Here is an 11,241-nt window from a genome sequence, read left to right on the forward strand (position 1 = left end):
GATAGTCAATTATAATACAATAAATAGAATACTAGTTTTAAAAGTATTTCATACATGAAATTTTGGCAAATTAAGTGCAGAATACTTGTTTTTTAAAAGTGTTTTATGCGTGAAATTTCAGCAAATTAAATAATGATAGAAAACATTGATAAATATAATTTGAAGCATAAAAGAGAAAAACTTCAGTGCTGTTTAGAAATATAGAGACATAATACGTCCATTCCATCAATCTGAAAAAAATTAATATATATGGAAAATAAAAATTATCTAAAATGACATAAGTATACAAAATCTGAACCAATTAACTAACATGGAAAAAAGTGAAAAATGTATCAAGATTCTCAAAAAAGTTCTAAGTAAAGATGTTGTGTTGTTTTTCTGATATAATCAGTTCCGTGCTAAATAAACTATTTAATCTTATATAAAATAATGGAAAGCCAAGCAATATGCTTTTGAATGGAGCACAATTAGGCTATCAGTAATTGACAAAGGTAATAGACAGAGAGGAGCGCATGTGCACACACACATACACATACCTCCATGCAACCATGTTTCATAATAGTCCAATCTCAAGTATATTTAAATGAGAATACCTGATTTCATGAAAAAAAACCTCAGTCATTCATTAAGTGACTTATCTGCTGAGAAAAAAAATAGAGCTATTTCAGGAATGAAAAGACTGCTTACTATTAGAAATTTTGTTAATATAATATGAATATAAGGACACCTCTATATCATGAAAAGTAGTAAGTTGAACTAACAGTAATTAACATTTTAAAGTGGGAGCAAGCAATAAGTAAAAATGTCCACGTATGATCCTGGGAACTCATTTCAGTTTGCTAAGCAATTAGTTGGCTGAGACCTAGAGCACCCCCTACTCCCAGGGAGAGGAGGTGTACTTTTACTCAGCTTCTCCAGGGATGGATGACTTCCTACTATTGAGAGCAGGGCTACACACTTATCATGAACTTCAGTGTTTCCAAAGGCAGGGCAGCTAGCTTTCCCAGAGAACCTTGATATCCTAGTACTGCAACATTTTGTTCCCACAGTGATGAGTTTGTTCTCACAATTGACCTCTAACAAGGAAAAGTAGGAAACAGGAAGTGTCCCTCCATATGACTGACCATGGCATGGCTCTTTGTGGAAGGATGGAAAAATCAGAATATACAGGCCTTCTCTTGCTACTCTTGCCGTGTAAATTTCTCCAATGAAACCTATTCCTTAATCTCTTCCTTATGATACTGTGCATTTTACTCTGATCAACCACATGGTTCATGGCAAATATCTAGAATCTTGGTCATTAAAATCTAAAACAAGAAAGTAAAGAACATAGCATGCTTTTTCTAATGTAAAGAGAATAGAAACAAACCCAAAATGATGTATATGTTAGCTCCTGTCTTTTGAGAAGCAGATGCCAAGATGGGATTAAACATGCAAGAAATTTATTGGAGAAAATGCCTGTGAAGGAAAAACGGGGAGGAATCCTGAGGGAGCTGGAAGAATCATCACACTGTGGTGCAAGTCCAACCACTGTGCAGGAGAGAAAAGGAGATAAATTTGGGCAGGAAATGTATTAGACTGTGGCACAGTTATAAGAAGATTTCAACAGTCCTTGAGCCAAAATGGGCTGTCGGAAGAGCCCTGTGTTTTCCAGAATGGGTTTGTCTTAGCATCTCTGCCACACTGTCATTAGCTGGGAACAGCTCATGAGAAGCATGGCATTTGTGCCAATGTCACAATGGAAGGCAATAGCTGAGGACCTCTGTCAATTATTATCCCCGCAGTTAGACCTCTGAAAGCCTCATTCTCATGATTGCCATAGTGTAGGTTTTAAATAAGAGAAAACCACAAGAATCGGTAGATAACATAACAATATGCTTGGAAAAGCCAAGAAGATGAACACCAAAACATTTATTTTTTAAAAGATGGTTTAAAATTCATCTGTGGGGATGGTGATGTTCTGGAATTAAATTGCTTTGCAGGTAAGAACACTATGTGCTATGAGGTGTGGTATAGCAAGGACTTTATTTATTCACGATTGCATAATTCAGGAATAATAATAAACCAACGACCATATATAAGCCTCAATATCTCATGACACTATATCCAGTTTTTATATGCTGTGCTGATAACTAGAAAAACAGAATAAATGTATCTTAATAGATTATATATCACAGTTTTATAATAGGAGAATATTAAAATTGACTGTATGTCTTAAAAAGAAAAATGTAAAAAAAGTCTGCATATATGCAATGAAGTAGTATTTAGTTATTTAATAAATCAGTCATTTCAAAGAATTTGTGCTGAAATGGTAAGATTTTCGAAATAAGTGAAATTTATCAGGATATAGCTCTGTTTCTGGTGTGGTCCTGATTACACACACACACACACACACACACACACACACACACAAACACAGAAAAAGCAGATACAAGGAAACAAACATAAACACTCATGCATAACTTCTGAAGGTTGAATTAGGAATAATTTGGTGTTTATCCTTTATGCTTTTTTCAAAATTTTTATTATGCATAAAATGCAGTCAGAAAATGATTTTGTAAAATAATTTTAAAATATACAAACCATCATAGTAGAAACGTGGTCATCATTGATGCTGTTTTTCAAATATTTCTGGTCCCCTGCTTCCAAGCGCATGGTAGGAATGCTCTTCCTGGTGGCTTCATAGTTAAGGGGGGGCCATGTGACTAGACTGAAACAATGAGTTTAGAGGAGAAGCATGATGTGTCACTTCAAGGCTGAAGCATTTAATTGCTGATGTAAGATACCCCAAAGTTCTTTTTCCTCTCTGCATTGATGACCAGAAATGTCGAAAGTGGTGGATGCTTCATCAGCTTGAATATCTGAGAAGCAACCAGGAGCAAAGCCCCTCTGCAAACTTGTGATTGATATTTAGCATTAGTAAAAAATAAACCTTTGTTTTTAAAGCACTGAGATATGCCAGTTGTAGTCTTTGTAACATAATCTAGTCCTTTGTGACTGCCACAAAATTGGTTACTAGAAAATGGGTACTGCCATAAGAAAAACCTCAAATATGAGGCATTAGCTTCAGGACTCAGTGTCAGATGGGAAGAAAACAGTTACAGCAAAGTCCCCGCATGCGTACGCGCACGCGCTTGCACACACACACACACACACACCTCAAAAATAACTGTAGACAGTACTTCTGTGGTATTCTTGCCAAAATGAATAACCTCAATGTGATCATAAGAAAACATCAGGAAAACTCAAAATAGGATGTATTTTACCAAATGCCTGATCAGTACACTACAAAACTGTCAAGGTCATGAAAGACAAGAAAAGAGTAAAAAAAAAGTCACACATGAGAGGAGGCTAAGGAGATCTAACAATTAACGTATATTATTGGATACTGGAAAAGAATAAAAACATTAATGGGAACATTGAAGAATTTTGAATTAGCTCTATAATATAGTTAATATTGTTAATTTCCTGGTCTTGATAATTATACTATTGTTAAGAAGATGTTAATGATACAGGAAACCGGGTGAAAGGAATATGAGAACTCTCTGTACTGTTTTTGTAACTTTTTTGTAAATTTAACTTATTTAAAACTAAAAAGTTAAAAGATATGGTGGAAGGAGAACTGTGTAGCTTTGTCAAAATGTCATGCAAAGGCGAGTAAAAAATTCTTCATGCAAAAAACTAAAAGAATTGCGTGTGTGTGTGTGTGTGTGTGTGTGTGTGTGTGTATCAAGTTCAATTTCTCCCTCGAGGGACCTATAATTGCTCCAGATGGCAAATGTTCAAGTCTAAGTAACCAGGGGATTTATTCAGTCCAAAGCATGTGGGGGAGGTTGCATCAGTCAGGGTTCAATCAGAGAAACAAACGCTCAGAGTGATTCACATATAAGAAGGGACTTATAATAGGTCCAGGCCTTATTGAATTGTGGAAACTGGTTAATCAGTCTCAGCGAGGCTTTTGTCTTTGCATCAGATGCTGAAACCTGAAGTCAGCAGGGAAGTCAGGAAGAGGAGATGATGCACAGTAGAGGAAGCAAGGATAAATGGAATCCATGAGGAATATCTAGAGCTCTCAAGGACTGACTGGAACCCATGTTGATCTTCCACTGCCTCCAAACCTCCAATTTCAATGACATCAATGCCCTGAAAAAAAAAAGTGGGCGTTCTTTTTTATGGAGCTGGTGAAGAAGGAGGAAGATATGAGGGAGAACTGGAGCAATTGTGGGCCCAACTGCTGCCTCACACCAAGGTAAGCCAGGATATAAGCAAAAATATTCATGAGCTGCAGCAGCACCTTTCTGAGCATAAAACAAATGTGGCTACTACTTTACCTTTGCCTCCCAAATCTTTTACCAAATGCCTCTGGTAGCACAAGCAATCTCAGAACCATTCAGGGAACTCTGGAGTAAAGTTTTAGTTTAGCTAAGTGAGCAGAATATAAATCCCCACAGAGGGAGACCTTCTAAACAGCAGGTGGAAAAAGAACTGCGTAATTTATCTGCTTTCACTTTTGCTCTCATTGACACCGAGTGTCACTTGAAATACCAAATGATGTTTTTAATGTTTTGTTAATATTATTGCTGGTATGCGTCCCATGAAGTTATACAGGGTGCCCCAAACTTGGAATTCTAGTTTATAACTCTCTTGTTATGGCCCATAAATTCTCTTTTGGGACTCTTAAGATCCTTTCCTGACAGCAGACCTTGGTAGGGGCTTCTTGAGGCTCCCAGACCGCCGGGCAGTTGTCCATAACTTTGGATCTCAGTGAGCAGGAACTTCAGTCGTTATGTTCCTTTCTAAATTCTAATCTCATTATGCAAATTACTCAACATTTTCCCCAAAACTCTTGAAATAATACTCATTTCAATAAGTATTATCAAAGAAAAGCCATTGTTAGGACACAAGATGTTTCATTACATCTTTCTTTCCCAAGAAAATTCTGCAAAGAATGATGTGGTATAGGCTGGATGTGTTGGCTCATGCCTGTAATCCCAGTACTTTGGGAGGCTGTGGCGGGCGGATCACCTGAGGTCAGGAGTTCGAAACCAACCTGGCCAACATGATGAAACCCCGTCTCTACCAAAAATACAAAAATCAGCCGGGTGTGGTGGCACATACCTGTGGTCCCAGCTACTTAGGAGGCTGAGACAGGAGAATCGCTTGAAACCAGGAGGCAGAGGATGCTGCGAGCCAAGATTGTGCCACTGCACTCCAGCCTGGGTGGCAGAGTGAGACCCTTTCCCCCCCCCAAAAAAAAATGGTGTGGTATAGTTCATCGGTGTTGGGGAAAAGGTGATCTTCTGAATTCATTTACACAAATAACACGTATAAAATAAAAATGAATATTTTTATTGAACAGTAATTGAACATCTAGTAACTTAAATTTATATTAAGTAAAGCTTAAGACAATTTTTAAAACAATTTAAACTCTAAGACAGCTGAGAGAACTTTAAGCAATCCATGGATGTCAAATAGGATTTTTCTACCAACTACATCACTTGTAAGCATAAACAATTTTTACTGCAACAATTTTTAAAACAAACTCATAAAACAGCTAAATTTTAAGCAATGCATGGATGTCAAATAGGATTTTTCTACCAACTACATCACTTGTAAGTATAAACAGTTTTTATTGCAGCAATTTTCAAAACAAACTCATAAAACAGCTAAATTTTAAGCAATGCATGGATGTTAAATAGGATTTTTCTACCAACTGTATCAAATGGTTATGTGTAAGTATAAACAATTTTTATTGCAACTTATTCTTAAAAGTTAATTAAAATAAATGTTTTCAAATATGAGAGATTTTTATATTCCTATCTGGTATCTTATAGGAGATGCTTGCCCCAGGAGGACTTCCTGGAATGTAATCCTATGGGAGTTCCCAACCATAAAACTTCAAGAAAATTTAATGCATAGAGTAAACAATGTCATGTGATTAAATTTAATTTAGTTCTTACCAGCTTCAGTGTGCTTAAATTAATCAATATTATTAACATATTGATTCAGAAAATGTGGATAATCCCAAGTTATTTGCTCTGAGGAGATGGATTATCTGGTTAGGAATTCATCTACACACTACTTCTTGTTTTCCTTTTCTAAGGCTCTGTGTGTATGTGTGTGTGCATAGCCGGCCAGGAGCTCTGTGCCATCGTGGCTGTACACAATGCAGGTGATGTTTGTTGGAAAATCACAATTAACCAGATGATGAAGAGTGAATTTCTTGAGTACTCCATTGTTTTCTTTCTCATCAATTCTCCTCTGGTCATAAATCCTTACAAACCGATCATGTCCACCCACTGCGAATTGGTAAATATTGGCAGGATTCATAGAGATTGTATACAGTCCCACTTTCTTATTCTTCTCTCTTGTTACTACAACTTTTGAAGCTGTGTGTGTGTGTGGCCAAGTGTTAGGAATTAATCTACACACTACTTCTCTTTTCCTTTTCTGAGACTGTGTGTATGTGTGTGTCAGTATTCAAAGAACTATGGTTTGCCTTATTTTACCTCTAAAGAATAAACACGTTTATGAAATTTTCAACTCAACTGAAGAACTTTATCTTCAAAATAAATTGGTAAAAGATGAAAAAAGTAAAAAAGTAATAGCTTTCAGAATGTCTGAAATGAGCAGATACATCTAATAAGGCCATTAATTTTTTCAACAAAATTATGCAATTTTAGAGGTCAATTATAAGGGAACAAAGGAAAAGAGGCATAAATAAGTTGCGTATGTACTCATATAAGGGGTAACAAAAACAGAAGACAAAAAGCAAATCTATTAATCAATTGACAATTCTAAATTAGTCAAACTGAATTTTAAAGTCCAGTGTACTTAGGTGGCATCTAGCTGGACTGGATATGAGGCCTTCAGGATGGTATGCACTGCACTCGATCTTGGCCCTCCTCCTCGGATGTATCTGAGGTGCTGGAAGACTCATCCAACTCTTCTTCATCTGGGAACTCAGCTCCATGATCTCTCCAGCCGGGTTGATGAGCTCTCTGTAACAGGTGACGCATGAGGAACTGAAGCATGTGGTTGTCAAACAAGTCCGTATAGTTCAAGTTATCTTCATCTCGCTCCTGCTTGTTCTTCTTAATCACATCTTTTAACCCAGTAAGCTCAGTGGCAGTTTTAGCTGTGGGTGTCCAGATCTTGACATGCTGATCTAGGCCACTGGTCGCCAACACAGGTAGGTAAGGGTGGGGTTCAAGACAGTTTACTATATCTCCTCCGTCCCCCTCCATGAACTGGATGATCTGGGAGGATGATTTCTCCCAGAAGAAGACGTGCCCACAATCACTACCGCTCATGACAAACTCACTCCGGGGGCCATAGAAATTAACACATTTGATTGTGTCATTATTTCTGTGCCCCTTATATCTCTTAACATATTGAGCACCATCACTGAGAGAGGAGTTGAAGAGGTAAATATCTTCATCACTGTAGCTGGCCAGGAGCTCTGTGCCATCGTGGCTGTACACAACACAGGTGATGTTTGTTGGGACATCACAATAAACCAGATGATGAGGAGTGAATTTCTTGAGTACTCCATTGTTTTCTTTCTTATCAATTCTCCTCTGGTCATAAATCCTTACAAACTGATCATGTCCACCCACTGCAAATTGGTAAATATTGGCAGGATTCATAGAGATTGTATACAGTCCGACTTTCTTATCATTTTCTCTTGTTACCACAACTTTTGAAGCTGGCCGGTCTTGCCTGAGGTCAATGGTGAACACAACGGCATCTTCACCTGAAGTGAGGAACTTATAAGGAGAGTCTGGCTCCAGAGCCAACTCGTGGGCAGGTCCCCTGTGCTTGGCCACACACTTAGTATTCTCACAATATGATGCATTAATTAGTTCTGCTACCCGTACCTGTCCATCATGGCCACACATGGCCAGAGTGGAATCACCACAGTTAGGAAAGAACTTAGCCTGGATGACATTAATATCGTGACCACTCTCAAAGTTCAGTACTGGCTTCTGCCGCACCCAGTCCCACACTATCACCCTTAAGTCACCACCGCTACTGGCCAGTCGGGTGCCACGCTGGTTAAAGTGTATGGTACTGACAGAACCGGCATGGCTTCCAAGAAGATACTGCAGGCGGAAACGCTGCACAAAGGCTCTTGCCCCACAGGCCTCATATACAAAGCGGGCACTTGAACCCAGCTGCCGCTGGCGAAGAGCAGTAAGGACTTGCCAGCGAGATCGGGGCAGGGCAGATGTCTCTGAGGAAATCCACTCCTCCAACGCCTGATCCTCCTCTAACAAACACTGATCATGGTTGGCGCCACCGCATCGTGGACACACCCGAGGCTGTTCTTCCTCCTCCCCTTCCTCCTCCTCCATCTCTTCTTCTTCCTCCTCCCTTTCTGTCTCCTCCTCTCCCACTAACGGGTAATCAAATAAACCTTCACCACTCATGAGGAAATGCTCAAAGTCCTCCACGCTTTCAAGTTCGAAGTCTTCAGTTGAATTTTCTGGGTCTGTGTTTTGATTTTCTGTGCTGGCATCGTTCGGGAAACCACCATCCCTGGTATCACCACCATCTCCGGTCGATGGCTCTGTGGCCGCCATTTCAATGTCTGAGGAGGCCGCCGTCACCGGTGCTACTCCAGACTGCTCCTCTGGGCTGCTGAACAGGCTTTCAGTCACTAAGTCTGGTAAGCCGTCTGTGCTGCCCTCTTGGTGGGACATCTCGAACGATGTTTGCTGTAGCTGATCTGGAACTGGAAAAGCCAACCCCTAAAAGCTCAGGGAAGAGAGCACGCCTGCCCCGAGGACGGACGGTCGGAGAAGGCAGTAGGTAAGCAGCAAAGAGACACCAACCCGATTGGCTGAAGGGGGCGACAAACTAATCCACCAATGCTGACGTCAGTATGGGAGCCAGTGAGGTTCAGAAGACTTCTTATCTGCTCGCCTCCTCTCAGTGTCGACTGCTCTAATTTTTCCAGGCCCAGAGCCACACCCCCACGGGCATCTTACACTGTGAGTAGCTGTGGTTTTTTTCAAGATCGAAACTTGCCACACTTTGGAAAATGCTTTTATTTGAAAGGTCACGAAGTGAATGCAAAGAACTCTGATAGTCTTGCCACCAGACGGCAACATTTTGGCATGACAGTGAGGTCTCTAGTATAGGTGTATCTTAAGTTAGACATAGGCTCTGAGATGAGGATGTATCTTTGATTAATTTAAGAAAATGATCTAAGGGAAGACAGCGGACGCCAAGGAAGAGTGAAATCGCAGGTGAACACCCCTCAGAGGATAGCTTCAGCACGATCCTCCTGGGGAACTCTGGAGAGTAAGTTACGTCTGAGTTATCCTTACACCAGGCAAGAGAGTGAACTTTCATACTCCTACACTGTTCAGTCCTTGATTAAAGGCCACCCTGGGAGGGATGAGCATATCAACTCCCAGATGTCCCAGATGCTTTAAAATCTCTTCACCTGTGGCCAAAAGCTCCTTCAGCAGCTTGAAGACTAAAGAGCTGTGCATTAGTACTGATGCTTGGAAGGGAAAGGGAAGTAGATAGTACAAAAAGGGATTTGAAAGGATCTTGCAGGAGCATGAACATTAACAGCCACAAAGTAGCTAATACAGCGACTATTAGAAAGGGCTTTGTTACTACTGTGTATGCTGATGAAAGTACAACTTAAATAAAACTTTAAGAAGTGTATAGAAGCCTAATTTGGAAGGTGAAACTAAAACTAAAGTCATGGTGAGCAAATACTATTCACTTCCCATATCTTGTTAAATGATGGTTCAAATCTCACAGTCGCCATACCCCTCTTCATGCCAGTTGAATGAATAATCTGGGGCACAATGGTGAAGTGCAGAGACTGACAGTCTTAAATAATAAGACTCGAAAGTCTAAAAGAGTCCTTGACCCAAGGTCTACTGATGAATGATGTGTTAGCAGATGTGAAGACATTAATCTCCTTGTGCATCATCAGAGCTCTTGGGTGACCAGGACCAATGTTAATGATCAGTAACATTTTGAAAGGAATCTCCTTTTCTGAACAGTAGAACTCAACAGGGGATTAAAAATATTCAGTAAACTATGCCGTAAACAGATGTTCTGTCACCTAGGCTTTTTTTTTTTTTTTTTTTTTTTTTGAGATGGAGTTTCCCTCTTGTTGCCCAGGCTGGAGTGCAGTGGCATGATCTCGGCTCACTGCCACCTCTGCCTCCTGGGTTCAAGCGATTCTCCTGCCTCAGCCTCCTGAGTAACTGGGACTACAGGCATGTGCCACCACGCCCAGCTAATTTTGTATTTTTAGTAGAGACAGGGTTTCTCCATGTTGGTCAGGCTGGTCTTGAACTCCCAAACTCAGGTAATGATCACGCCCACCTTGGCCTCCCAAAGTGCTGGGATTACAGCGTGAGCCACCGTGCCCGGCCTGTTGTTCCTTTTTTAGAGCACATAGTAGTTTTAGCATGGTTCTTACAGGCCCTAGGATTTTCCAGATGGTAAATGAGCATTGGCTTCAAGTTAAAGTTACTAGCTATATTAACCCCCATCAAGAGAGCCAGGCTGGCCTTTGAAGCTGTGAAGCCAAGCATTAATTTCTCATCTCCAGTTATGGAAGTCCTGCATGGCATCTACCTCCAATAGAAGGCTGTTTGTTCTACAGTGAAAATCAGTTGTTTAGTGTAGCCACCTTCATCAATTAGATATGCTTTGTATGAGAGAACTGAGGTGATCCAAATATTCAGTGATCATTAAGTGGGACGATTTGTCAAGTACTACTGGTTCTTGTGCTATTTGACAAATATTTCTAGTTTTTCTCCCATCGATGTATATGGTAGGCCTGTACTTTCAGGTCTTTATATGGTTGGATGCGACCGTGTGACCAGATTTACCTGCTCCCTTGTGAGAGGAAGTGATGTTTATTATTACTGAGCCAGCTCGTTTAATTGCTAATGTGTGGCCATCCATACATCTCTTTCCCCAGTTTGCTGATGACCTGCAATGTTCCAGATGTCAGCTAGTCTCCACGAATATCTACCATGAACAGAGAACACTTCTCCTATTCCTCCCCAGTAACCCATGATGGATATGTAGCATAAGCAAAATATCCACTTCATCATCATCATCTTTGGAAAATTGGGGAATTTTTGTTATTGCAGAATAGCATAGTCTATCTGACCGAGACAGACTATATTGTCGATTATTTATTTAAATTTTAGAACTTAGGTCAGAATATTAAGTTATGTTTTATATTTAGAGGAT

At 40.0% G+C, this 11,241-nt stretch overlaps 1 protein-coding gene across 1 annotated transcript; it reads right to left on the minus strand.

Moving 5' to 3' along the window:
- Positions 1–5,333: 5,333 nt before the first annotated feature.
- DCAF8L1 (DDB1 and CUL4 associated factor 8 like 1) lies at positions 5,334–8,833 on the minus strand. The gene has a single exon (XM_004063941.3). The coding sequence runs from the start codon at positions 8,703–8,705 to the stop codon at positions 6,870–6,872; it is 1,836 nt and encodes a 611-aa protein (XP_004063989.1). The 5' UTR covers positions 8,706–8,833; the 3' UTR covers positions 5,334–6,869.
- Between the last annotated feature and the right edge of the window lie 2,408 nt (positions 8,834–11,241).

This window comes from Gorilla gorilla, chromosome X (assembly GCF_029281585.2).
Source record: "Gorilla gorilla gorilla isolate KB3781 chromosome X, NHGRI_mGorGor1-v2.1_pri, whole genome shotgun sequence".
In the NCBI taxonomy this organism is placed as follows: Eukaryota; Metazoa; Chordata; class Mammalia; order Primates; family Hominidae; genus Gorilla; species Gorilla gorilla.

Bases quoted from the DNA above. Each gene is read 5' to 3' on its own strand.
- DCAF8L1 (XM_004063941.3), bottom strand. From the start codon at position 8,705: ATGTCCCACCAAGAGGGCAGCACAGACGGCTTACCAGACTTAGTGACT.